The sequence below is a fragment of the Fusarium falciforme genome, chromosome 5, assembly GCF_026873545.1.
Source record: "Fusarium falciforme chromosome 5, complete sequence".
Taxonomy (NCBI): Eukaryota; Fungi; Ascomycota; class Sordariomycetes; order Hypocreales; family Nectriaceae; genus Fusarium; species Fusarium falciforme.
The window spans coordinates 3,064,983-3,091,245 of record NC_070548.1 but is presented as its reverse complement, the minus strand read 5'-3'; the positions used below and the strand labels follow the sequence as shown (position 1 = coordinate 3,091,245).

Here is a 26,263-nt window from a genome sequence, read left to right as displayed (position 1 = left end):
AGAAGCTTGGAGAGGTTTGGGTAGTCGGCAGTCCCATGTCCTAGGAGGGCTACGTCATGAATGCGCCGCAGGCCAGTCGTGCAACGGCCGCTGTGGGGCGACGCCACGATGGTTTACGCGGATGCAGGTAGATACGGGCACTACCGTGACGCAGCTAAGCCACATATGGCGCAGCAACGACGACAACAAAGCATCACTCCATGGAATCACGATCCCTGTGGCGAGCAAATGGCCATTCATGATTTGATGCATTTGTTGTCGATGTGGCTTGGCGGCTTTTGTTCTCCTCTGTCTGTACCGCCTCGTAGTTGGGCCAAATCTCGATGCCCAGACATTTAGACCTTCCAGAAGCCAATGCCCAAGTGAGACAGGCTGCGTCAATCGTGTGGCTGGTGTCCCGCGGCAAAGAAGCTTTCCTCCATCCAAGGGTGCCTGGCAAACAAGATTCCCTGACGCTCACTGTCGTAATTGGGGCAAGGCTAGAGCGGCTTGGGCGACCCTCTCGAGGTGCCGGTTGCCGGGAACAGCCCGGAACGGAATGATCATATGGACGGACCTTGGGGCCATTGCCAAGATGCAGAACCGCCATGCACAAGTTGGGACATCAGCAATCAAAATCCTGTGGCATGGCATGTTTTCTCGCTTCCCGCGTGGCTGAGCAAACAATTCACCGCCGCTCTTGGCCTTTTCTTTTATCGCTTCATGTTTCGAAGAAGGCGGAACGCGTCAGTGCCAAGCTTCACGGCAGGCAGAAAACTACGGCCTCTCGGCACTGGAGTGGAGGGCCAAGATATTAATAATATGTCGGCCACCCCATCAGGTATAGTTGCAGACCATGATTTTCTCTATGCCGACGGACGGAACCATGTGTCTGGGGAAAAGATCGCTGTTTGCGAAAACGCCGTTGTAGACGTAGGACAACATGAATTCGACTCCGTGCTCATCTCGGCGATGATATCAATAGTTCTTTGCACTTCTGAAACTAGTGTTGAAAGCTAACCCAGATCGACCTCAAGAGTTTTCGTTTACGGCTCGTCCAATGGCGATCCATGAAGTGAAATGACCCAGCAAGCCTGGGGCTCTCTGTAAGCTTGGAATACAGATAACAAAGAGTAGCTTAATCAAGATAGGAATAACCATATGACTTTCTTCGCTCGGAACGCTCGGCACCTCGTAAATTCTCGTTTTTTTTTTCGGACCTGAGCGAGATGGCCGCATTAATTTGTCTCCCCTTGGCACGTCGTTGATAATCCTCGCAAGGTCTGGCCGGCTTTGACGGTCTACCTCGGTAGCCACGGAGGTAGAGTGAAGCCCAGAGCTTGGCTACCGACAATAAACGTTCTGCGTAATACGTTGTCTTTTCTCGGGACTGCCGCCTTAATACTAAAACTGTTCCCAGAAGATCAAGAGTGAAGCTATGTTATTCAGCATTGGGAGAGATTATATTCAAGTCTACACCATACAACCTGTCTAATCGCTCCTATCGCTTCATGCGCCCCATGTCGCCTGATCCAGTCCTCAACCTTAAAAAGATCGGCCTTTGTCCTGCTTTGGCGAACTGGTGGATCAAATAAACAATTAGACTATAAGTGCAAATGCACAAGGTACGTCATTGTATGGCGATGCCATTACATGGCTCACCCTACAGGACAAGATCAACTACATTGCTTGCATGCCATAGAACTACAAGACTGGATGACTGATCGGACAGGGCCATGAATATGTTGCTTTTTATTCTGGGAACATCCCCAGAGTGCAATTGATGCTTGAATGACGAGATTGTGGCATCTTCGACTTGAGTAGTCTAGATTCAAGGCTCTATCATGATATGGTGTTAACGCTGCTCCTAACTCATCTACTTTATGATACCTCAACTATAGTCGATATGCTCATACTTGGAGGCATCGAGGTTGCGGTGTTTTACAATTGGGGTTTAACGGTGTCATCGTGATTGCAAAAAAAAAAAAAAAAAAAAAAAGCATTCTTTGCTCCTCTGCCAAACATTTTACCATGAGAAGGTAAGCATAACCAACATCAACAATGGTTTAAAGCCAGTCCATGGACCGTCGATGTAGACGCGTATGGATAAGTAGCGCGCCGAGTTCATTCGTCGTTTTCTTCCAGTGACCTCAAGCTATCTTATTACCTAGGTAGGTAGTGTACAACCTAAAGGGTCTTATACACAACTGGCCGTTGCAGACGGATGGTATGAAGTGGATGCAACATACAGGAAATTTATTGCAACTGGGTGCTCAGATATTAGCGAGACACTACTGCTACTGTACAGATTAGATATAGAGATTTTATGACAAAGATGCTTTGCATCTTATTTTACACCTGAGCCTTGACCTATTCCTCCTTGATCTCAGAAACGGCCCATCGCTTGCCGTAAAAGACATTTCCAAGAAGCTTAGAGCCCACGAAATATCCAACATAGGCACCGGCAACAATGGTGACGGGCCACTTCTGCCACTCGCGATCCCAGTCGAGGGGGATGGGCACAGCTCCGAGCCACGCGCCGACCACGGTGCCCACGAAGCCGCCAAAGGTCTGGTCGAAGGGGGCCGAGACGCTGACGACGGCCTGGAGGGGCACGGGGTCGGAGCCGCGGACGTAGAAGATTGGGTAGATGGCGAGGACGGCGATGTGCGCGGCGCAGAGGAACGTGTGGGAGGCGTGGGTGAGGAATGGGGCGCCGAAGAGGACGAAGAGGATGTGAAGGACGGGCGTCAGGATGAGGGTGAGGACCAGAGAGATGACGGCGGTCTAGGTGATGTGTGTATTAGTTTCAAGGTTCCTTAATCTGAAGTTTCCCCGTGACTTACAGCAAAAGCCTTTGGTTCCCGCGTATCCGTCTTCTTCTTCTCGCCTGGGCGCAGCTTCTTGGAACCCTTTGCGCCCGAAGATCCCGCGGCGGGAAGACACAAGGTCACATAGAGTGTCTGAATGACAGCAACCACAGGCAGTCCGATCTGAAGTGTCGACACAGGATCGGCCACGAGGGCTTCGAAGCGCCAGACAAACAGGCCAGCAAGCACCAGCTGGTGGACGACAGAGACAGGCAGGGCGAGGGGAGTGTTGAGCAGCGGAATCGCAGGCACAACAGCCTTGGGTGCAGCCGGCTGGGCGGGGGCGCCCTTGATCAGAGTCGTCGACATTGTGACCGGGTCGATCAGGGGCATTGGGATTGTGGTGGTGTAAACGAGTGTCTAGAGCGGCTCGGGCTCGTCGCGATCTCCAATTCCCTCGGGCAAATCACCAACAAGGTAGCTTGGCTCTGGAGTTGCCAGGTGTGGCTTGGCGGGCTGGCGCGATATCACGTTTCAAGTCACATGATGAAAATCGTGTAACCCGTTTCACCAGTGGCTCGTCCGAGTGGTCGGCTCCGAAGCCCACACTCATCCGTGCCATTGCTGGACGACTGTATCACCACCACCATCATGAAATTCTCCGGGGAGGACCAGACCAGACCACTGGCCCGGGACGGGACGGGCTAGCATGACAGGAAAGTGGTAGCATCGTGGAACCGTACGCCATTGACATCGGCATCGGCGAGGGCCACGGCAGTGTGATCGCATCGCCATCTAGGATCTCATGCAATCTGGGCTGTCAATCTGGAAACCATCCAGTCATACAACCTGGAACGAGCAAGGACAAAACATGCCAGGAACCCGACCGGCCGGGCTAGAACATGGCTGAAAGAGGTAGGGCAGAGGGTGTTTGGGGTACCGAGGAGAGCATCATGACTGGCTGAGCTGAGCTGAGCATCTGATCATTGCATTTTTTTCTTCTTTGTGTGAATGCCGAGCCTCACGCAGATAGCTCGCTCTTCCCTGGAGGCTCACTAGGTCCCCTTGCTCAGCTGCCATGAGTCGATGAGGCCATGGCCAGATGTTCCCGGGAGAAACAGGACGGTAGCCAGGTCCGGACGTCTGGCCAATCATGAGACTCGCCGGTCCCCGCCGACCGGAGCGAGATGGCACCACAACGACCGTCCTCGCCCTCGAAATCGTGCCATGCACCTCCGACCTGGGGTGCTGACTGATGGCTCTCTGGCAGCTGCCATTGGTCAGCTGGTCTTACACCCTCAAGCACCCCGGTGTCAGTACAATGGCTGGTGGCATGATGGCCTCGAGACAAGATGAAATCTGACCACAATGGATGTATCCGGCTCAGCGGGTGCTGGGAGCTCGCCGTTTGAACGATTGTCGGGAACAAAAATTGCTATCCCTGCCAACAAGATCGGCATGCCACGTCTGTATAAGAATCGAAGCCATCTGCCTTCTCCAAGTCCATCTTCTCTCACCACCATCAACAGCATCAACAGAGCAATCTCAACTCTCCAATCACCTCTCCACTCCCGTCTTTAAAACAACAAAACTCACCACTCAATCCAATTCGTCTTCTGCGAGTCTCGGGTTTAAATTCGATTCATCTCTAAATCTCTCAACTCAACAACAAACAAGTTACAACACCACTTAATCAACATGTCTCCCATCGTTGTCCGATCTGCCGCCCGCGCTGTTCAGCGCCGCCAGTTCTCTCTCCTCAGCGCCATGCGAACCGTTGGCCGATCCATGGAGTCTCACCCCTTTGAGCGCCTGCCCATCAGCCAGCAGCCCGCCAAGCCCGACTACGCCAAGATGTTCAAGCGAGTTGGCAGCCAGGCTCTCTTGTAAGTTGCCAATTGCATCCTCGCATATACACAATATATTAACTAGTATTTCTTCAGCTTCTTCCCTGGCTTCGCCGTCATTCTTGGCTGGCCCCTCGCCGCCGAGGCTGCCTTCGATGGCCGACTCTAAGCAGCCAATTGGCACATGATCGATTCTTTGGATCAACTTCGAAAGCGAGCGAGACTCGACGGGACCGTTCCTCGATAGACCATACACTTTGGCTACATTGTTGGATACCGGGACCATTTGTGACAATGCACAGTCACATTTGTACATAGCATTGAAAGGCGTTTGAGGTGCATTGGAAGCTGGAAGATGCACACAGCATCAGAGCTACGACTATGATAAATTTCTAGAAACATAATTCCATATGTCAACCAACTATGAGTCTCTATTTCCATGTGAAAACTAACGTCTCGAAATGCGGCTGCTCTTAATTAATATACTATCATCAAGGGACCCCTTCTTCTGATCATGCTCATGCAAGAACTTGCATCTGTCACATAGTAATCAACATGAACCATCTTCGTGCATGAACCTCTTGGAGGGGTATCAAACAATGAAATTTCTATCAAGTGCATCGTACATATTAAATTCGTCTCGACCATCACTTTGGTGTCAATTAGTGACCACCCAAGTTCGGCTCATTATACCCAGAGTGATATGCTCCCACAGACTTGTATCCCGACCTCTTCTCCTCCCTCTTACCACCAAACATCTTGCCGACCATGAAAGCGGCCGCCATCAGGATAGGCACTCCGACGCCAACTCCAATAGCAACTCCCTTCTCCCACTTGCGCCTCTCCTCTTCTCTGGCCTTCTCGCTTTGTGTCTCGAGGTACGGCAGCACGTCGTCGTCCATGACGATGAACTTTGACGACTTGTCCATCCACGGGTTGCCGTGGACGCGTCCCTCGCCCTCGTAGGGCCGGTCGGGCTGTGAGACGGCCCAGAGGTTCTTGAGGTTGCTAGCAGCAGCCTTGACCTGCTCGGCGTCGATGTCGTCGTGGTCCTTGTTAGGAAAGTCGGCAGCGAGATCCTTAAACTTGAACGTGTAGGACGTCTCCTTGTTCTTGAGCTCTGTTTACCAGCGTCAGTTTACGCGTCTAATATGACCCTGGAAAAACTCACCCTTCTTCCAAGTCAAGCTACTTGAGTTGCTCGGCGTCTCAGGATCCCTCACGAAATGCCACTCAATGAGAGTAGAGTAGTTATCGTCGGTTCCATGCCAGCTGATGGTGTACTCCTTATCCCAGAGAACCATAGCTGGGTTGTCGCCCTCGTCGCGGTTATAGTACGGCCATGTGTTGTTGGGGTATGAGCAGCCCTTCGCCGAGTCCTCCTTGTTGGTAGAGCACCACACGAACGAGGTGACACAAATAGCATCGTCTTGCTTGCAAAGCCATCGGTCTTTAGCGGGGTCAAAGGCGCTCGCCGACGAGAGCAGACCCGTCGCAGCGAGAGCGAGGAGCAGGCCGTTGCGGGTGTTAGCCATGATGAGTACGTAAACACGCGACTGAAACCTGGAGTTTGCAATGAATCGTCGCGTTCACTTCACGATCTTGAAAAAGACTCGGCCCCAGAGCCGAAACCCCAGGGACCGGCGGGGGCATGAAGTCATGTTATAGACAATTCCAAAGCCCCGACCCAACATGTCACAGAGACAGGCCATTAAAACAACCGGGGTCGGTATAGCGCCAGATATCCGGCACCATCGCTTCATACGAGGAAGCACTGACACTTTCATCCCATCCCATGGTGTTGACCCTCCCTACCGAGGCTAGCAGAGTTTCTGATTCCGGGCGCATCTCCGAGCTGCAACCAAAAATCTTTCCAATAAAAAACTAGTCCCACAGAATAGACTCGGAGGCCGTATCTCTGCTCCGATTTGAGAGGTGGTTAATTTCCAGCTGGTGTTAGCGGAGGAGCTGTTAATTGCAGGGTTGTGTGGGATCTTTGAGTGTTCAGGGTTTGGATCGCCAAGGGTCTGATACACAGGGGGTGGCAAACTTAATTTTAGAACCCGAGGCCTATTTGGAGAAGGAGAAGAGACGAGTGACAGATGCTGCCAGGGCTGCCCTCCTGTCCTTAGCGTCGATGCAGCCTCTGAGTGCGGGTTAAAATTGCAGTGCAAAGGTCACAGTTGTTCGATGTATAGGGGAATATAGGCAATTCCTTGCAGCGACCATATGGAGCAGATTAAAGATATTCGGGGCATTATCTTCTCTATTCCTTAATTTCATAAAGCTGCCCGCTTGTTTGGAGATAAGTATATTCTGCGATGAAGTGCATTAAAAGCCAATGCCTACTATGGGACCAAGCCTTCAAGACGTCTGCTATGGACTTGAATGACATGGGGTCCATACGTTGTTGCATTTTATCAGTCAAAGCATGAAGGCCAAGAGATTAGTTTCCTACGATTACGCTTCTTGCCCTGATTTACAGCCAATGGAATCGAAAAGGGAGAGACATATGCTGCCCAAGGTAATCGCTGGGTGTTAGAAATGCTCACCACCCAGACATCACAGGTGGTTCTATAAGTTGCACTTATCAAGTCCGCCTATACACAATGAAGCGCACAAAAGCAATCAAGTCATCCAGATGATATCTAGGTACATCGAACAACTTCCATCTCATCAACAGTCCCTGTACCAAGTCAAGACTAAGCCTCTTGCTTGCCAACGCTGTCGAGCTCCGTGTGAGTAGTCAAGAGCTGTGGCAACTACCAGCGCTGCCTATCATGTACAACTATTCGGGACGCATTTCACACACACTCCAGTGCCAGTAATACGCAAAAGGGTTCCTCTTCATTGGCAATCCTTGAGCTTTGGCCGGGTGTACCTCGCAAGGAGGTAGGAAGGATCGAAGTCTGCAGTTTAAGCATTTTCAATAATGATCACTGTGCCATAAACACGCCAATCCCCTTTCCGCTGACTGCGATGGTTCATAAAAATAGAGAAGTGTTCTCTTGAAAAACTGATACTGTTCTAGAATCAATCTACTCCACGAAGGCATCACTCCCACTTTGCCCTCGTTTCCTACCACGTAGTGATCGCAATACTAACAAATCGTACCAAGACATCAACACCATTCCCAGGAACTTGGCCATATCTCGCAAGAGATGGTTGCCATAATATTCCATGACACCGATATACAACATGACATGACAAACAATCCCAAGTAACGCCAGTCTAACTCCCATAAGCCCTTCCAGGCAATCCAAGTCTAAGACAGTCCATACATGCAACTGACACCTACCCCTGAAAACGACTAAAGCAACTCTCCCTCTCCTTCTTCTTCTACAAGGTCATCGTCTTCCTCCCAGTCAACTTGAGCCGCCATTTCCTCTGCTCTCCGCTGAACCTCAGCCAGGCCTGAAAGCTCTACAACATAGTCCTTCTCCTGAAGCGCCTTCTTGACAAATCCCCAGCCATCCTTGCGGAAAGCATCAAGGATCTTGGGACTACATGCGCTGCAGCAGTCATATGACTGACCCCGAATGACGATATTCTGGAACGTCGACACATATCCTCGGACCTGGTGCGGCACCAGACCCAAGGCATGGTCAGGGGGGTCTCTCTCAGGTACCACTCCTGGTGTTGGCTGCGGAGCTGGTGCATCTTTACCCAGAGGATGCTGAAGCAAGCTCGTCAACAACTCGACGAGAAGAGCAGAGGCAATAGCTGCAACGCCTGGCCTAGTGACGGTACACTGCTGATCAAGGGTCTGATCCTTCTGTGACTAGAGAAGAGTTAGATATGGAACTATCAGTGAATCAGAAGACTTACATCTGCTGGAGCAACAACGTCATTGCAGAAATAGCAACCAAGTGGTGCCTGACCTTCAACGTTGGTCTCGCTTCCATGTCGCATCACGACATACGAGTCAAAACCCAGAGCTGCGTTCATGACAATCTTGCCCGCAGCCTTTCCCATGACAGTTGGCAGCCATCGAGACTCTCTCGAATCCATGAGGAGGAAGATAGCATCATGCTCATCGATGAGCTTTGCCAGTTTCTCATAGTCTCCTCGCGTCTTGGCCTCGTCTGTAAAGGGATGCCCAAGCATAGGAACTGACAAAGCATGTCCCTCACTGTCGACACCAGGGTAGATCTGTTTGAGCACCTCAGCTGCCCGGGGTGCCTTTGGCTTTCCACCCTCAAGGCAATCAGTAAACTCGAAGAGCGGCTGTCGCACAGGATTCGAAAACGAGACTCTTCCATAATCCACAAAGGTGATCTTCCGGACGCCCCATCCCATGAGATTTCTTGAGACGTAACTTCCCAGAGTGCCAGCGCCCAGGAGGAGGCACTTTGTATTCTTGATCTTTTCCAGGTCCAAGTTTGGTGCAATCCTCCATTTCATGAGCTTCAAGTTCAGATCAACCGAGCTATCGGCCAACCGAGCGGGATCCATGTATTCGCTCAAACTGACCTGTTGTGCCTGGAGTTTGCCGTTTCGTGACCTCTCCCAGCCAGTGACTTTGGGCATTTCGGTGATCTCCAGGTTCTCGACGGGGTCCATCTCAATCGGAAGGATCACACTTCGCGCCTCATGTCTCCTAGCCCATGTGTCTCGGTAGCAGAGGATCTTGACCTTTGTCAAGCGAAACCTCTGCCGAATGAGAATCAGGTAATTCCGCAGAGGCCATCCAGGTCCCTCGGGGTATGTTGAAGGGTCGACAAAGGCGACATACTGGTCCTCCTCGGGGACCTGGTTAAAGAAACCGTCCTCGAAATCTCGAAGGGAGCCAACTTCCCACTTGTAGGGAAGATTGTGAGAGGCGTCGGTATCCTCATTCTGCTGGTGCGCTCCGTGCACCTTCTTGGCCAAAAAGAACCCATGCTCGCGAGCATCCACGCTGTACCTCCATGTACCAACTCTATCCACGAGAGCTGTGCTCTCCTCGGCGTTGAGGTGCTCGGCCGGACCGGATCGTTTCCAGGAAGGATCAGAGTGAAGCGCCGGGAAAGCGAACCAGTATGTGAACTTGTACTTTTTGAGGTCGGCGTAGGAGAGGATGACAAATGACGAGAGGAGTGACGGAACAGAGTAGATGCTACCATCTTTGATCGCGTCCCAGACCTATGATTGTCAGCAAAACCCGCATGCGCACGCTCGATTATATCCAAGTACCTGTCGACCAGCAGTCTTAATCATGGCAGACTTGTCCATATTCTTGAAATCCTCGAGCGTGTTGACGTTCCTAATAATACCTTCGGCCCTCATTGTCCCAAGAGGCGGACTGGGCGCATTAGTTCTGCGATGGTCAGAGAGGAATGCGCAAAATCAAATAAGGAGCCTACCTGCCGCTCGTGAGAGCATTCCCCAGGATCTGCATGCGACAGCTAGACTCGGGGTCTTCCAGTCGCGGCTCGTAGAGTCCCAGTACGCTACGCGCCGAGTCGTCGAGCTTGTCATGGTCGAGCTTTGAGCCGAAGAGCGCCGAGTAGAACGGCAGCTCTATCTCGGATGTAAAAGTCGCAAACTGCAGAGGCTTCGCAGCCATATTGACGGTTTTGACGGGCTTGTCGCCTACTGCTGAGCGTTGGTAGACGTATGGAGGTTCAAGGGTTCCAAGGATGTTGCGCAGGCAGCGGTTGACAGTGAAAGGAAGAGGATGAGTATATAATGTAGGGGCTAAATTAGGCACGCAAGTGTGGACGGCTGACACGGCGAGGCTGTCACTTGATGCGGATGTGAACTCAGTTGGTCACTCAACTCAGGTCCTGTCGTCACAAGACAATGACGAGTAGCTTCCATCAAGCATAAGCAGCCTGGGCCAGGGCCAGGCGGCCCCGCGGCGGGGTACAGCTTATCGGCCGCTCAACCCGGCCTTATCGCCCACCCATCAGGCAGCCAAGAAGCCAAAAAGTCAGCCCTGTTTAACGCCCAGGTGTAGGGTAGTAGCCGTCACAGGTCAGTCAAAAATGCAGCAGAGGATTGGCTCTCAACCCTCAAAACCGGCATCGTATTCAACATCCCAAACACAGAAACCCGTAAACAAATATTCGCAATCCATGGTCGCTCAGGGAAACGAGAGGGATGACTTTCCTTTCAATAAAAGTAATTCAATCAACCCCTTACCCTCCCGTTATACCCATTTCCACAGACCCAGGAGAAGAATGTGACCCTTTCTCCCTCGACGCCATATTTAAGGGAGATGCTGCTGCACCTAGAGCAACGAGATGAACCCACACACCTCCCGGAATGTGCGCTATGAACCCCGTCGATAGAGTAATATCCAGATCTCACTATGGGTTTCTCAAAATAGAGATCGTCAAGGTCGCGGCCAGTGCATGGAGAGACATTCAAGCAAACCCTTTGGCCGCTTCCTGACAGACCCTTTGTTCTGCCGGCCTTCTAGAAGTGACCGCGAACGGCGCACCCCACACGTGCCATGACAGCTACGCGCTTAGAGACGCCAGTCGCGTCGGGCAGACCAACTTGGTAAAATTCAGTTTCGTCGAGATATCTCGACCAAGGCTCATCCCAAGTTTCTTTCATCTCGGTCTCAAACGTTGAGCACCTTACAAGATGCTCATTGGGGTCTGCGGTGGTACGTAAACTCTAACCCATAGCACGGCCGTCTCAAAACTCACCTCATCTCAGGTATCTGCTCCGGCAAAAAGACGGTGGCTCAGTATCTGGTCGAGCACCATGGCTTCAAACATCTCTACCTGCAGCCATCATCACCGTCGATGGCATCTTCCAATTCATTCCCGGACGGCACCTCGGCCCCCTCCGAGGACCACAGGCCGGAGTCGCCGTCCCAGTCATCAGTCCCCGGGGCATTCAAAGGCGCTCTGACCTCGACCGCGCTCACCACCAAGAATGGCACCAGCTCTTCCTCTGAGACCACGCTGACCCTCAGGGCTGGTCCTCAGCACACCTTCTCCACGCCCGAGGAGCTTCTCGACTTTGTCACCAGGCGCTGGCGGAGCCGTTTCGTCACCACCGACATCCCTACCGAGGCGGTTCTCGACGTCTTTGTGCGCCGGCCCTTCTTCCTGCTCCTCTCCGTCGATGCCCCGTTGACGGTCCGCTGGCGTCGCTTCCAGCAGCGGGCCAGGCAGAGGAACGCGGAGGGACCGGTCATGAGTCTGGAAGATTTCGTGGCGGAGAGCGATGCCCACTTGTACGATCCCAAGACAGGGCTATCGCCGCTCATCTCCCGAGCTGTTGTGAGGTTGCTCAACACATCGTCATCCCTCGCGCACTTGTATGCCACCCTAGGCAAGCTGGATATTCCAAACCCTGATCGCCTGCGACCATGCTGGGATACCTACTTTATGGAGTTGGCATCCCTGGCAGCTCAGCGCTCCAACTGCATGAAGCGCAGGGTCGGGTGCGTGCTTGTGGGCAAGGAGCGCAGGGTCATCAGCACGGGCTATAATGGGACTCCAAGGGGACTGCTCAACTGCGCTGAGGGAGGCTGTCCCCGGTGCAATGAGGGCAGCAGCTCGGGCGTGGGACTATCGACCTGCTTGTGCATCCACGCCGAAGAGAACGCCCTCCTCGAAGCGGGACGGGAGAGGATCCGGGAGGGGTCTGTCTTGTACTGCGACACGTGTCCCTGCCTTACGTGCAGCATCAAGATATGCCAGGTGGGCATCAGCGAGGTCGTCTACGCCCATGGGTATAGCATGGACAACGAGACTGCCCGTGTGTTTAGGGAGGCGGGCGTAAAGCTGAGACAGTTCATACCAGTGAGTATCTGAACCCCTACTACGCCAGATCTCTAGACGAGATTGATACCGTCCTACTGGCGATTTTCCGAGGCTGATTCAGATCTAGCCACCAAACGGTCTCATCCATCTCGAGAAGATGGAGCTTTATTAGATCGCCGGTATCTCGACCACATCACATCACCTCACCTCTCCCCTGTTGTGCCTCTGTGCGGGGAACCTTGGAGGAAGTAATCCGGTTTGCCGAGCATGTGGCTTTTGCGTAGCGAGAGACAGGCTGGATGATGGCATTTTGTAAGATCAACAGACGAATATTTCAATGCCACTGCTATGAGCGAAGAGGCTCGCCGCCGATCTCCTGCTGGAATTGACCCCTCGAATTTTGCTCATCTCGATTCTCCCTGACGAGAAAGCGTAGATGAGACTCGCCTATGAAGGAGACGAGGCACTTTGGAGTTGATGTCCAGGTTTTACCCCTCCTCTGTCTCCCTTGCGAATATGAGGTCAACCCTGGCATCCATTGTCCAATCAAGCATCATCAATGGCCATGACAGCAAGCCCCTTTCAAGCGCTTATGCTCCCTTTCCCATGGCGGCCGCGTGCATAGGCACAATCCGTCCAAGTGCGTTTGCATTGCCAGCGTGGCCAGGTATTGAGGCCAGCAGGTTTCTTGCTGCCCATGACAGCCCAGCACAGCTTGTCTCTGGATAGTGTAGGGTAACTAAGCCCTCAAGAGTCCACTTGGTCGCATCTGGGGTCGGACGAGCATCAACCCATTTTGCGTCATGGCCTTTTTCTTATGCCCTTTCGGAGAGCGGCGCACCTGATGGCACACCAGATTTGGATAATCTTATGCAGGCCAAACTTGGTGGCCGCATGATGGCGCTTAATTAAACCGGACGGCACAGCACAGGAGAGCCAATTTGTACACTGTGGAGTCGACGGTAGTTGTGGTTTCGTATCCAAACCGAGATGCGTCTATAATATCGGCATCCGAGCACCGTCCGCAGCTTGCATCGTGTAACTCCAGGACAACGCTCGTTGTTCCAGGAACTCGACATGAATAGGGGTTCAGGAGAAGTAAAAACTGGTCTCGGTGATGCAGACCGCTTCTGCTCGAGGCCGCCTAGACGGCCCCTTGCAATATGAATGCAGTAGGGGTTCATTTCACAGAGCCGCAAGAGTTGTGCGGTGTGCTTCAACGGCCTACTAGCTGCAGCGGACGTCCCATAAAATATGCAACCAGTCAGGCGGTCAACAAGTTCGCGAGCCCCCTTTGTGCACAGCCAATCCGGCCCCTGTTCATAGCTTGTCTAGTGCAAGTTATGCGAGCGCGGGGCGAGGCTAGGTCGTGCTGTGCGTTCGTCCGGAGAAAAAGGTTGCAAGCGGATTCAAAGGCGACCATGGTGGTCATGTCGTGCGTCTGGCTCGGTCCGTGTAAGTCGGCACGGCATGGCATCGCATGGTACGTATGGCCATCGACGTCGTTGAAGAAGCACGGAGCAGCTCCAAGAAAAGCAGCAGAAGCAGACATATGCCGAGAGGGAGCCCTCATTGGTGGCCTGGCAGGATCGGAGAGCTTCCAAATCTCGAAGCCTGGGCAGCGATAACTTTGATATGAGCCATCGGGTGGTCCCTCTCTTGGGGCTTGCAGGCAGGGGACAAAGGATGGCTTGTCCGACGACTCACAACGTCTTCTTCTCGGATCCGGCGGGGCCAACCCCGGAGTCTCCCACAAGAAGCGAAATGACATGGGCTGGCCGGCATAAAGAGCATAATTAAAGATCAAATTACCACCGTCAGCTAGTCCAGCTCACAGTGGGGAGTGTGCAGTATAATAGGGGATGGGATGGGGAACGGGGCATGAGGGATGGGTTTGTTTGTTTTGATCGAGGAGATTTGCTGCGCGTCATGGAGGCCCGGTGCATCGGGATGGAAGGGCATGGCATGGCATGGCTGATGCCATGGGGGTCGATGCGCATGGGATGGATGGATGTGCTGAGCTGGTGTGTGCTGTGTGCTGGTGCGTGCCCGATGAGCTGGCTGGGTGGTGGCGGCCAGTGGACCAGCCGGCCAGAAGACGAGGGCCACGGGGCGGCTGCTAAACCACAAGATAGGTCGTGATGCTGCCAGAGCATGCAAGACAAGACAAGCTCCAGCAACTGGCACGAAGACGTTGCTGGCCAAGGCTTATTACATGCTACCCACCCAGTAGCCCGTTGACATCGATTCTGGTGTATCTACCCGTACGTGTAAGCTCGACGTATTCGGGCTCCAAGTACGAGGCAAGGCTTGACGGGTCCCGGGATGAGGCATGCTCACCAAAGACTGACGGCGGCGATCATGACGCTGAATGGTCTGAAGGACGGGAGCCAGCGAACCGGTGGGCATCAAGATGCCGCAACACGGCCCCATCGTATCTTGCTTGCGACCTTCTGCGGCCTTACAGCGCCTAAGCAGTACCATCTTGTCCATCCGTTGAGCGTTGAAAGTCTGCGACCACGCGAGCGGCCAGCAGAAGCGCTGAGCGCGCAGCTTCGGTCTATAGATGGGATACCTCGAGATCACCTCGTGCCATCTCACCACGATCCCATCCCATCTCGTCCCAATTCCATGCCATGCCATGGATGATCTACAACGGGCGTGAGGCGACGTGGAAACCCCGTCGACTGCCAGACCTCCGGGAACCCCCTGGCAAGAGCCCCTAGACCTGAGAGAGGTCGGAGGGCTGGCTTGGCTGGCTTGGGGGGCTGGTCTTTGGGTTTGGGACCTGTGAGAGACGACAATCAGGGCCACCTCAGGACGGGAGGACCCCTGGGCACTGGCGCTGAGATGCGCCCAGTGGAGCATCGACGACAGGGGCTTTCGAGCACTGGCGCGCTGGCGCTGGGACATGTCAGTCTGTCTCATCAAGAGTGTCAGTCAATTTGTTGTTGCTGTTGTCAGCTGTATCGACGGGGCCGAGTGGGTTATGGGAGAATAGGAGCCCCGAATCTGCCCTGAGAAAGGGCAACACGAAGCGAGCGATAGCCTGGACAATAGGCCGCGGAGTGGAGAGTCGTCTCCCTGAGATATGGATGCCCCGTCACTCTCTCCTATGTTGCAGACTGGTAAGTTTCGGCTTCAGGAACTATCAAAACTCACCTGCGGGAGCTTGGCGTATCGCGGCTCACTCCCGTCATAGAAAACGTGTTCTCCCTGAAGATCCAGGACCGTCGTCCTCTTTGAACCGGTCCGTTGTTGCCAGAACTACTACGTACGTAGACTATGTACGACAAAGACACAGCGCGGGAAGCCAAAAACCTCGTCTTAGACGGAGGGGAATGTGATTGTCCCGATGATGGCTCGGATGGATCAGAGCTAAAGCCTTGGAGGTGGACGGACCACGGCGGGCTACGGCCTACGGGGGACCAGCCCCGGCGCCATGGCCTGACAAGGGGAGTCCTGGGAAGGTGCGTAGGGGCCCCACCTCCTGCCACCCCCCCTTGTCTGAAGAGACGCGTCTTTCGTGTCGCGCTTTTCCCTTTGAGGAAACATTGTAAACAAATGCGTCACTTCTCGTGGACGCGCTCCTGCCCCAGCCTGCTGCTTCCTGCCTTGTTCGCCTCTCAAGCGCGCACCAATTTGCTCGATGCTCCCCCGTCAGTGGCTTCCTTGTCCCGTGTCCCGGCCTCTCCCCACCGCGCCTCCCCTGCCTGGCCGTCCCACCCGCGCTTGCCCTTTGACTCCCGCTTGCTGGCTGGCTGGCCCTCGTGCCTTGGGCAGGTAGGTTTTGGCGACTCCCCACTGCATTTTACGGGGGGTGCCCTTCTAAAACTAAACGGGTCAAGAGACCCAACCGTCCTGTCCAGTCCATCAACTGCCAGCGTGCGCCCGCCCGCCTAACACGCGCAATCCTAATCCTAGGTCGCTCGAGTCCCGGATCTCTCTTCTAGGTTGTCTTGTCCATCCATCCCATCATCTTCTCTTCTCGCCCTTCCAATTCAATTCCTCCCACACCCTCTGGGTCTTTTCCCAACTTTTCCAAACCAGACGAGCCAAGTGCATACCAGCCCGATTCGCCACTACCACTCGTTGTCCTTTCGACCTGACGTCCTGAGTCACCAGACCCCGTTGGAGGATCCACGCTATGCCCTGAGAAAGGGTTCTTGGTTTCAACGCAGCCACACGAGGGGTTCTCTTTCTCTTGCACCCGACAAACCAGGACGCACACGCAAAGACAAGAGACGACTCACATTCACGGGTGTTTGGTTTGTGTCAGGACGCCGATGCCGACGAGCGCCATGGTGTAACTGCCCACACTATTTTCTCCCCGTTTCTTGAATCCGTCCACCCCCAGAGCGAGGGCGACCACGCGCGACAAGACTATCTAATAGTTCGGACAACAAGCACTCCTACTACTACCGAGTAGTTCCAACCTCCGTCCCCTTCTTCCCGACTTGTCAACACTCACCTTGGTTCTATCACAAATTGTTCATATTATCCCGGTCCGCCTTTTTTGGCTGCCTGCTTGACGACATTACTTCTTCGCGATCCGACTGCTGCCTGCACTCGTTGCAAAACTGTCTGCCTGCCCTAGTGTTCGATCTGCCTCCGGTTTCCGAGTCATGATATGACCTCTAGCATCCCAGTGAGACTGGCACAGCTTTTCGCGATTTTGTAGGGCATCGCCTCGAGCTACTTCTCTCACCTCTTCGATTCGACGTCCACGCAGCTCTGCTTTGGCCATTCACCAATCTTCGGCCGACGACCGAGCCTCGACTTTCGATTTCGCCCCTACTGAATTCTTACCTCCCTTTTCTCTCGAATTATAGAGAATAAAAAGGACTATTGCGCACACAACCTTAGTACTGCTTACGTGGGCATTCCTCTTCTGCTGGCTGCCCGCGATACCTCCGAACGCTTAGCATTCCACGCACACAATGTCCTTCTCCAACAGCAGCGGTGGCACACTCGCCCTCCCATCGCCAACACACGCTCACCAGATCGACGTCACATCAGCTGTGCGCACGCTGCGACGGTCTATCTCACGATCTCCCTCTTCAAAGTTCCTGTCGCGCTCCAACACGCAGAGCCCCGACAGCCCGCACCACACTTCCCCTCAATCGCCCTGCCGCCGACTCGGCTCAACACCGCAACATCAACATCCTCTGTCACCGCACGCTCGCTCAGCACCACCTCACGCTAACGGCGCCGTTGCGCACCAGGCCATATTCACTCCTTTCCGCCCGAGTGTCAGACTATCACTGCGATCTGCCAAGGCGGCAAAGACGTCTCCTTCAAGGCCCTTGACACGAGCGCGTGCATCACCAAAGAGTCCCTTGAAGAGAGCGCTTAACACGGCACCTGACAGCGGTAACTCACTCCCAATGGTGCCCACACCCTCTGTCATTGAATCATCGGGGCAGGAGAACAACGCGCTTGGAGCCACAAGCCCCAAGAGCTCCGAGAAGCGCCACAGCGTGCACCTCGACGTCTCGGGCTCCTCACAATCTCCTTTCAAATCCTTTGATACTAACAACGACAACTTCATGGTTTCAAACAACTGCCCGCTGAAGCGCAGCGATGCGACCATGAATCTGGACCAGCCCAGCCAAGGAAGCCCGGTGGCTAAGCGACGGAGCTTGCATGGAATCACAGGACTGGGCCAGAACGAGGATCAGAACATTTTCGGTTCAAACACGACGTCTTCACAGAGCTTTTATATCCATGAAGATTCGGCTGCTGAATATGAACTCTCCGCCAATGGCGGCGCCCCATCGCGCGAGCCACTACCTTCTCCTACGCCAACAACGACGGTTCCTAAGAGGTCGTCTTCGCTACGGAAATCAACTCTTCAGCAAAGGTACGGCGAGCGTGGGTCTTGGGGTAGGCGATCGGGCGAGAGACAGCTTGCTCAGATCAGCTCTGAATTCTCACCGAGCCGAAGCCGACCACGACTTTCTCTGGACCAGTTCGTCCCTCCCGCCGTGCCTCAAGAAAGCCCCTTCATTTCAACCACGCCTACCTCTAAGCCGCCCACTTTCACTGGTGATAGGACCTTCCAGCCTCATCCCCTCTCCAAGACTCTCACAACATCCTCTTCTGGCAATTCCCTGACGGAGGAGACGCCCATCTATGCTCCGGTTGCACGAATGCCAGATCGCCCCAGACCTCACTTGTTTTCTCGCTCTCTGCCTCTTAATGCGACACGACCGACAAGACCGAGTGACCCTTCGAGGGCGATGGCGACCCCCAACAAGTCGCAACTGTGGGTTGGCGCTTTCAGCTCTACAGGCCTGATTTCCAAGGTGAACCGAAACCCGGAAGAGGAGGCGGACAAGAAGATGGCACCGCCAGACACTCCATGCAAGAAGCACTCGAACCCCTTCGCCACCTTTCCTCCACCAGCAGGAAGTGCCCTTAAGAAGAGGGGTAACAACCGTAATTCTTTTGGAGGCATTCCTTCTACACCTTTTAACCCTATCGGCGCCCCAGCTCCCAACAGCTTTGGTAACCCTGGAAAGGGCTTGGCCATCTTCCAGCGTGGTAATGCCTCCCGAAGCTCACGCCGCAGCAGCATCCTTAGCTTGGATGGCGAGGAGCACAAGCTCTTCGGTGAAACCATTGACTTTTCAAACCCCATGGAGGGTGATGCTCCTCCCACTCCCACAAAGAACAATATTACTCCCAGCCTGAGCAAGGTTAGCGAGAAGTCGTTCGAGTGCCCCAGTGCCAACCAAAGCCCAAGTGCAAACCGGACTCTTCACGCCCCCACCCCCATTGCCGGTTCGACAATACCTCGAGAAGCAACTTGTAAGTCGGTCCTCACGAAGCCGAACGCCGGGGATGGCATAGTCGACATTTCAGATCGGCTTGTCACCCTCAAGCGTCGGCCTTCGCCTTCACCTCCTTATTCTTCACTCAGCCGCTCAAGGGCCCAGTGTGGGCTTCACTCCCCTTCCTCTCTAAGCACATCTCTCATGTCTCGACCATTGATTTCTCGTGAAGCATTTACTAAGACAAACCTCTCTGATCCAGCGAGCCCTCTTGATGGACGCCGTACACCACAGACTCCTCAGGAGAGCCTTCTCCCTCTCGATACCAGCCGACTTTCGATCTCTCAGACCAGCGAGAGCTACTCCGACATGCCGCCTCCCGTTACACCTACAGCAGGCCGGGACCTTCGATCCTCCACTAGCCTTCTTGTAACACCAGTCAACGCCCGCACGAGCAACCTTGATGTTGATGCAAGCTTGAATTCCCGATTCGACAAGGTTGAACAGATCGGCAAGGGCGAGTTTTCCACAGTCTACCGGGTGACCAAGGCGGATCCCCGACAAATGAACTTTGAGGGTCTGTCCACGACGCCATGCTCCCGAAACCGTAGCCCCGCAAAGGGTCAGGTCTATGCTGTGAAGAAGAGCAAGCACCCCTACCATGGGCCTCGAGAGCGAGAGATCAAGGTTCGGGAGGCACGTATCCTGCAGGCTCTGTCTCATGCCGAGCATGTGGTCAAGTACTATGATGACTGGGAGCACAACTTTCACCTGTACATCCAGACAGAATTCTGCGAGGAGGGCACACTTGACAAGTTTCTGGGCAACGTTGGGCAAGGTGGCCGATTGGATGATTTCCGCATCTACAAGATCCTGCAGGACCTTTGCTTGGTAAGTTTCGCTGATACACGCCGTGCGACTATGCAGCTAACCTAGGGACAGGGTCTGAAGGAGATTCACGATGCGGGGTTCATGCACCACGATTTGAAGCCGGCCAACATTCTCATCACATTTGAGGGCGTTCTCAAGATTGGCGACTTTGGACTTGCCCAGGCTTGCACATCCACTGAGGGTGTCGACGTAGAGGGTGATCGCGAGTACATGGCTCCAGAGATGCTCAAGGGCAAGGCACGTCAAGCTGCCGATGTCTTCTCGCTTGGACTCATCATCCTTGAAACGGCAGCTAATGTCGTGCTCCCGGACAACGGTCCCACGTGGATTGCCCTGCGGTCGGGTGACCTCTCCGAGGTGCCGAGTCTCACATGGACACCATCCATCGAGGTGCAACGAGACGCCACAGGAAACCCTACCGAGTCGGCTCACAGCGATGATTTCACCAGCGGAAAGACGCACGATCCTAGCAACCTGTTTGGCTCGTTTAAGCGATCGGAACTGCAGCAACCCCCTGAATTCATGGTTAATGCCATGCACACCAGCTCTCTCGATTCGATTGTCCGGATGATGACGGCACAGGAGCCCGATGAGCGACCTACGGTGCACCAGGTGCTCGAACTTGAGGGACTGCGGTGGGTTAGCGAACATCGGGCCGCTCCGGCGACGGTATACGAGGGAAACTGGGGACCAGCCGAACTGTTCCCCGTGTCCATCGCGGGTGATAGCGACACTGAGATGACGGATGTTTGAGAAACATTGGGATTTTATTTGAACCTGGATAGGAGGGGAACCCCACCAGCGCTTTATGTTGGAATGGGGCAGTTGACTACGGAATGGTTCATACGCTCCGACTGGGTAGAGGGAGAATGAGGCCACTGGGAGGATTTTGTGCCTCGATACACCCACCAACTTTCTACCACACGCACACCATACCATACTACACCACGAAACGACACGACGGTACGACGAGAAATGGAAGACGTCAGCGGGAGGCTGCTGTTTGCTAGGCGTTTTGTTGAGTCGGTTGTTTACAGTTCGAACCGCAAACCATTGCTTTCAGGCATAGCTACGACACGATATCGAGCCGAGCCGAGCCGACTACCTATTATACCTGCCGACTCTTTTTCTTCTTCTTTTTACACAGCCCCCGGGCGATGACACATATTGACAATGTGCTCAGTCACGGAAGGATAGCTGAAGCATTTGCGTCTCTGAGAAGGAGACTGCGTGTACGAAATACCCTGGAAGGAATTAGGCATGTTGCGAGTACATGGATACGGGGAGTAATAATGCAAAAGTTCGGCATAGCTCTGCAAGGGACTAGCAGAGGAAGGGAAGGGACACAGGATGCGGAACGGTTAAAAAGGTTTCTCACAGGATTGCATCAAGCCATCGAAGGAGCGGAAGACGGATACTATTGCTGACCCGAGAGAGAGGTGGAATCATGTAAATTATAGAAATGGCTCGTCGAGTATACTTTTGTAGCCCGGGACACCCAGAGGAAAGACCTCGTTGGGAATGGGCAGCAGCTGGATTCATAGCTGACGGAGGAGGTTGATCTGATAGTTGGTGATGATTCTGACGACGAAATGGCATGAATATGATATGACCAGTTCAAGTAACAAGTGCATTTTCTGAAGTGATTGACTGTTAAAGCTGCAGCTTGTTGCTCTGTTTATCTTGCATGCCTATCTTGTCTGATAAAGCCCAACACTCGCGCCATGCACGTTATGTAAGTCGGGTACTGTATAAGGCGGGGTTTGTAGGAGCGATACATGACGATGTACTTGTACTCACTCAACTACGACGAGATATCTCATTGAAAGACCACGACAGCCGAGGTTACAAAAGAGAACGAGCACACGCACACAACAAGCTAACCAAACTAAACTACCACTTGGTCAACAATGACAGTCCCCACGCCGCTTCAAGGACAGGCAGAGCTGCCCAGTGTCGAGAGCACAAGCTCATACTGGCATCAGCAACCATCGGACAAGTTGCTGGGCCATCGGACCACAGAAGACCTCCCCGCGACGGCTGGCGTGGTCGTCGTTGGTAGCGGCATCACGGGTGCGTTTGCGGCGAGGGAGCTGGTCAAGGGTGGGAAGAAGGTGGTGCTTCTTGAGGCGAGGGAAGCTTGCTGGGGAGCTACAGGACGGGTGAGTGGATGAAGCATGATACTTTTATCACTTGTTAGGTATCTCAATTGGGCTGAAATATGCTGACAACTTGGACAGAACGGTGGTCACTGTCAACCATTCATCTACGCTGCCAAACCACCTGTCTCCCGCTTCGAGCTGGGCACATACAACTTCCTCCGCGACCTCGTCGCCGAGAACAAGATCCCCTGCGACTGGGAAACCACCGGGGGCGTTCACGTTCTCCCCTCAAAGTCGGTGCTAGACCTCGTGTCCAAGCACCTCGATCGTCTGAGACGAGAGTTCCCTGACCTGGCCGACCATGCCAAGATCGTCACTGATAAAGAGGAGCTGCAGAAGCTGCGTGTTCCTCAGGCCTTTGCTGCGGTGTATCAGCCTAATGCTGCCAAGCTGTGGCCATACAAGCTCGTTGCCTGGGTCTTTGAGCGTCTTCTCAGTGAGAACGACTCGAGTGTATTCAACCTCCAGACAAAGACGCCAGTTCAACACCTGCAGCGCGTGGGAGATTCATGGGCTCTGCACACACCTCGCGGACAGATCACAGCCAAGTCGGTCGTCCTGGCCACAAACGCCTACACCTCTCACCTCCTGCCCAAGCTCACGGGTCTGCTCGTCCCTGTCCGTGGACAGGTCTCCTCCCTGACTCCGCCTGGGGACAGCTCGCCTCTTCCGCACACTCACGTGTGGGAAACGCCCACTGGTGGTGATGACTATCTCATTCAACGGCCTTCGGGCGAGCTCATACTCGGTGGCGAGAGACTGAGTGTGCCGGAGAGGGAGGTTGGTGTGTCGCGAGACGATTCCGTTGATCCTGTCATCGGCCAGCGGCTACGGGCTGCTTTGCACGAAGCAGTCAAACTCAAGGCGCCTGGAAAGACCGAGGAGGCTAACCTGGACGCCACGTATGAGTGGACGGGCATCATGGGCTACTCACGGGACGGGTACCCCTGGGTCGGTCAGGTGCCCGCAGCCCTCGGCGGCGAAGATAGCGGACTATGGATAAGCGCTGGATACACGGGCCACGGGATGCCGGTAGCAGCAAGGTGTGCTGTCGCTGTGGCCCACGAGATATTGGGGGTCAAGGGAGGTGTTGAGCTCCCGGCTGAGTACCGTATCCACGGAGGGAGGGCTGATGCGGCGAGAGTCATGGTGATCCCGACGACGCTGGAGGAGGAGATCAAAGCCGTCATCGGTGATCTTTGAGGTGTAAACTTGAGGCCAAGAATAGTGATATGTAGACTGGATATAGAATCCCCAAGTGAAAAGCAAGACATGAACCAAGTCATTCCGGATCCGTTTATATGACCGCCCAAAACACTGCCTTAGTACCCGAAACACACGGAGCCTTCATATTAGTACATCAAAAATCTCCCCTGGTAGTTTCGGCTTCGCCTCCAGTTAACATCATCATCACCTTGCTGTAATACTATAGAGGACCTGCAGACGTGCCGAGGGTCACGCCCTGCGAGAAAACACAACGGATTAGCATGCACGCATATCGCCGCCGCCGACCTACAGCTTGGCGCGCACCTCTCGGCCGTCGTTAACCTCACGCTGAGCCCGCTCGCGGAGCGCCTTGCGGAGAATCTTGCCAGACTGGGGGTTGACATGTGTCAGTTGAGACTGATCGTGTATCAAGAAAGGGAGGCTTACAGGAATCTTGGGTATGGCATCGACAAACACCACGCCGCCCCTGAGTCGTTTGTGTCTGGCTACACGCGTGGCCAGCCAGTCGGCGATGGCCTGTTCCGTGGTATCCTTGCCACTGGGCGTCTTAACGATGTAAGCGCGCGGCAGTTCTTCGCCATCGATAACGGCTCCGATGACAGCAGCGTCAGCGACATCCTCTCGCTCCAGGAGGATGGACTCGAGTTCGGCTGGAGCGACCTGGAACCCCTTGACCTTGATCAATTCCTTCACCCGATCGACGATGTGAAAGAGAGTTCCCTGTGTATACTCCTCCACGTAAGCAACGTCTCCTGTGCGAAGCCATCGAGTTCCATCCGAGTCCAAGACGAAGGCTTCCTGTGTTGCAGTAGGATTGCGCCAGTACCCGCGCATCACCGTGGGACCCGTGATCCAGAGCTCACCCGAAGTGTTCGCAGTCGTGATCTCGGCCCCCGTCTCGATGTCGGTCAACCTTGCCTGGCAGTCAGGCATGAGTTCACCAACCGCAGAGCTGGAGGGCTTGTTGGGGTCCCACGACAGTGCTGTGCAGGTCGCTTCCGTCATGCCCCAGCCTTGCCGCACAACTGAGACGCCTTGGGGCATCATACTGTTGATCTCACGCTGTGTGTCCTTTGCTAGCGGCGCCGCTCCGGAGGCAATCATGTCGATGCTGCTAAGGTCAGCGCGCCGGGCCAGCGGATGTTTGGACATGAGAATGAGAATGGGCGGGACGGCGAGGAGCTTAGTGATGCGCAAGTTCTGAATGTGAGCAAGCATCTTGGGGAAGTCGAACGAGGGCATAACATAGACGGGTATCCGCTCATAGGGGAAGCAAGTGATGAAGTAGCCTTGACTAAAGGCGTGATACATCGGCAGAAAGCAGAGAGCGGCAGCACGGCGGGTGCGAGCTTCGTACTCTTGATTGAGTTTCTGAAAGCTAACGACTCCGAGGCCATTGGCAACGTGATTGTAGTGTGATATTTCAACGCCTTTAGGCATTCCAGTCTGCGAGTTGTCAGTATACGTTAGGAGGCCATCGAAGCAAACCTTACCGTCCCTGAGCTATAGTTGAGAGTGCAAGTGACAGTCTTGGAATCGTTTGGCTCTGACCATGCAAACTCTTCACCCTTTGCCTTGGACGATATGAGTTCAGTCCAGTGACGACTGCCCTTGCGAGGCTCAGCTTCGAGAACTGGCGAATCTGGCCATGTCGAGTCAAACATGAAGACTTGATCACTTTTCATGCCTGCTTGAGTCGCGGCATCCAATGAAACATCCAGAACTTCCTCGGCAGCAATCATGAAGGAGGCTTGGCTATCCTTGAGCTGAAAGGCCAACTCTCGGCTGACCGAACTCGGACCTGCCCCTGTAAAGACGCCACCGGCCATCCATATTCCAAACACAATGGTTGGGAAGAAGATGCTATTTCCCGCAATAAGAAGCACGCGGTCACCTGGCTTGAGGCCATTGTCTATTAGGCCAACGGCGATGCGCTTGGCGAGAAGACGGGCATCGGAGTAGGTCAGATAGTGTGTCTCAGGGCGATCGGGGTCGATCCAAGCCTTGTTGCTGGAGATAGGACCGGAAGGAGAGCCGAAAACCCATTGCTGTATAGAACAGTTGGGAACCGTGACGGAAAAGCGCGACTTAATTGGCATGGTGCGAGCTTCTCACGAGGAGGAGAGAATGCAGCTTGGAGGAGGAGAAGAAGAAGTAGGAGAGATAGGAGGTTGAGGTGGAGGAAGAGGAGGGGGGTTGAGATACTCAGTTAGGAAAGAGCGCACTCATTGATCCATTGAGGGAAGGAACAGGATTGCAGTTATTGATGAGCCTTAGGTTGGTCTTCTCTGAGGCTGAAGTTTCCTTTCTCGACCCTCGTCTTTTTCACTTGTTGGCAATGGAAGCGAGCAGCGCCGCCGGATCAACCAGTCCAATAATTGCAGCTGTGGCTGGGGGATATTGTACCTATAATTCTATACAATAAATAAGCCTGTCCGGGCTTGTCTCTTCTCGACCTGGGCTCGAAACGGGCTAAAATTAGTCTCAGCCATCACAGCGCCGGCTCCCTACGCCAAACCTGGGACCCCTCACCGCATCACGGAAACTGAGAGATGAGAGGTCGCTCACGAGCGACGAACCAGCATGAACCGCGTTCGAGAGGAGAGGGCGCTTTCAGGATATTCGCCCACCGGGTGGCCAGCGGGCTCCGTGTTATGAAGCCTCGAGGGGCCACGACATGAGCCGCTGTGCCACACCACCGCCCAATACAATGTCCTGTCTCAGAGCGACGAGGCAAGCCTGTAGCCGAAGGACTCTCTCTGTGTGTGTGCTGGTGCTGCCCAGACACCGAGAGTTCAGGCCCGTCCAAGTTACGTACTTTGACTTTGATGTTGGGCTGACGGGACGACGCGACGACCCTTT

At 54.1% G+C, this 26,263-nt stretch overlaps 8 protein-coding genes across 8 annotated transcripts; 4 read left to right on the top strand and 4 right to left on the bottom strand.

Moving 5' to 3' along the window:
• Positions 1–2,349: 2,349 nt before the first annotated feature.
• Positions 2,350–3,182, bottom strand: NCS54_00715600 (Glycosylphosphatidylinositol anchor biosynthesis protein 11; the record flags this gene model as incomplete). Its single annotated transcript, XM_053152590.1, has 2 exons — positions 2,350–2,766; positions 2,826–3,182. The coding sequence occupies 2 exons, from the start codon at positions 3,180–3,182 to the stop codon at positions 2,350–2,352; spliced, it is 774 nt and encodes a 257-aa protein (XP_053008565.1).
• Positions 3,183–4,487: 1,305 nt separating this feature from the next.
• On the top strand, positions 4,488–4,805 carry NCS54_00715500 (Hypothetical protein; the record flags this gene model as incomplete). The annotated part of the gene is made up of 2 exons (XM_053152589.1): positions 4,488–4,675; positions 4,733–4,805. 2 exons carry the CDS (start codon positions 4,488–4,490, stop codon positions 4,803–4,805), a joined length of 261 nt encoding a protein of 86 aa, XP_053008564.1.
• A 493-nt stretch (positions 4,806–5,298) lies between these two features.
• Positions 5,299–6,171, bottom strand: NCS54_00715400 (Hypothetical protein; the record flags this gene model as incomplete). Its single annotated transcript, XM_053152588.1, has 2 exons — positions 5,299–5,756; positions 5,808–6,171. 2 exons carry the CDS (start codon positions 6,169–6,171, stop codon positions 5,299–5,301), a joined length of 822 nt encoding a protein of 273 aa, XP_053008563.1.
• A 1,775-nt stretch (positions 6,172–7,946) lies between these two features.
• Positions 7,947–10,184, bottom strand: NCS54_00715300 (Ubiquitin-like modifier-activating enzyme ATG7; the record flags this gene model as incomplete). The annotated part of the gene is made up of 4 exons (XM_053152587.1): positions 7,947–8,417; positions 8,465–9,760; positions 9,812–9,935; positions 9,982–10,184. The coding sequence occupies 4 exons, from the start codon at positions 10,182–10,184 to the stop codon at positions 7,947–7,949; spliced, it is 2,094 nt and encodes a 697-aa protein (XP_053008562.1).
• A 1,028-nt stretch (positions 10,185–11,212) lies between these two features.
• Positions 11,213–12,597, top strand: NCS54_00715200 (Hypothetical protein; the record flags this gene model as incomplete). The annotated part of the gene is made up of 3 exons (XM_053152586.1): positions 11,213–11,234; positions 11,288–12,384; positions 12,457–12,597. The coding sequence occupies 3 exons, from the start codon at positions 11,213–11,215 to the stop codon at positions 12,595–12,597; spliced, it is 1,260 nt and encodes a 419-aa protein (XP_053008561.1).
• Positions 12,598–17,285: 4,688 nt separating this feature from the next.
• On the top strand, positions 17,286–20,765 carry NCS54_00715100 (Protein kinase domain-containing protein; the record flags this gene model as incomplete). The annotated part of the gene is made up of 2 exons (XM_053152585.1): positions 17,286–20,012; positions 20,064–20,765. 2 exons carry the CDS (start codon positions 17,286–17,288, stop codon positions 20,763–20,765), a joined length of 3,429 nt encoding a protein of 1,142 aa, XP_053008560.1.
• Positions 20,766–21,922: 1,157 nt separating this feature from the next.
• On the top strand, positions 21,923–23,377 carry NCS54_00715000 (DAO domain-containing protein; the record flags this gene model as incomplete). The annotated part of the gene is made up of 2 exons (XM_053152584.1): positions 21,923–22,174; positions 22,253–23,377. 2 exons carry the CDS (start codon positions 21,923–21,925, stop codon positions 23,375–23,377), a joined length of 1,377 nt encoding a protein of 458 aa, XP_053008559.1.
• A 309-nt stretch (positions 23,378–23,686) lies between these two features.
• NCS54_00714900 (Hypothetical protein) lies at positions 23,687–25,500 on the bottom strand (the record flags this gene model as incomplete). Its single annotated transcript, XM_053152583.1, has 3 exons — positions 23,687–23,770; positions 23,828–24,847; positions 24,895–25,500. 3 exons carry the CDS (start codon positions 25,498–25,500, stop codon positions 23,687–23,689), a joined length of 1,710 nt encoding a protein of 569 aa, XP_053008558.1.
• Positions 25,501–26,263: the final 763 nt, after the last annotated feature.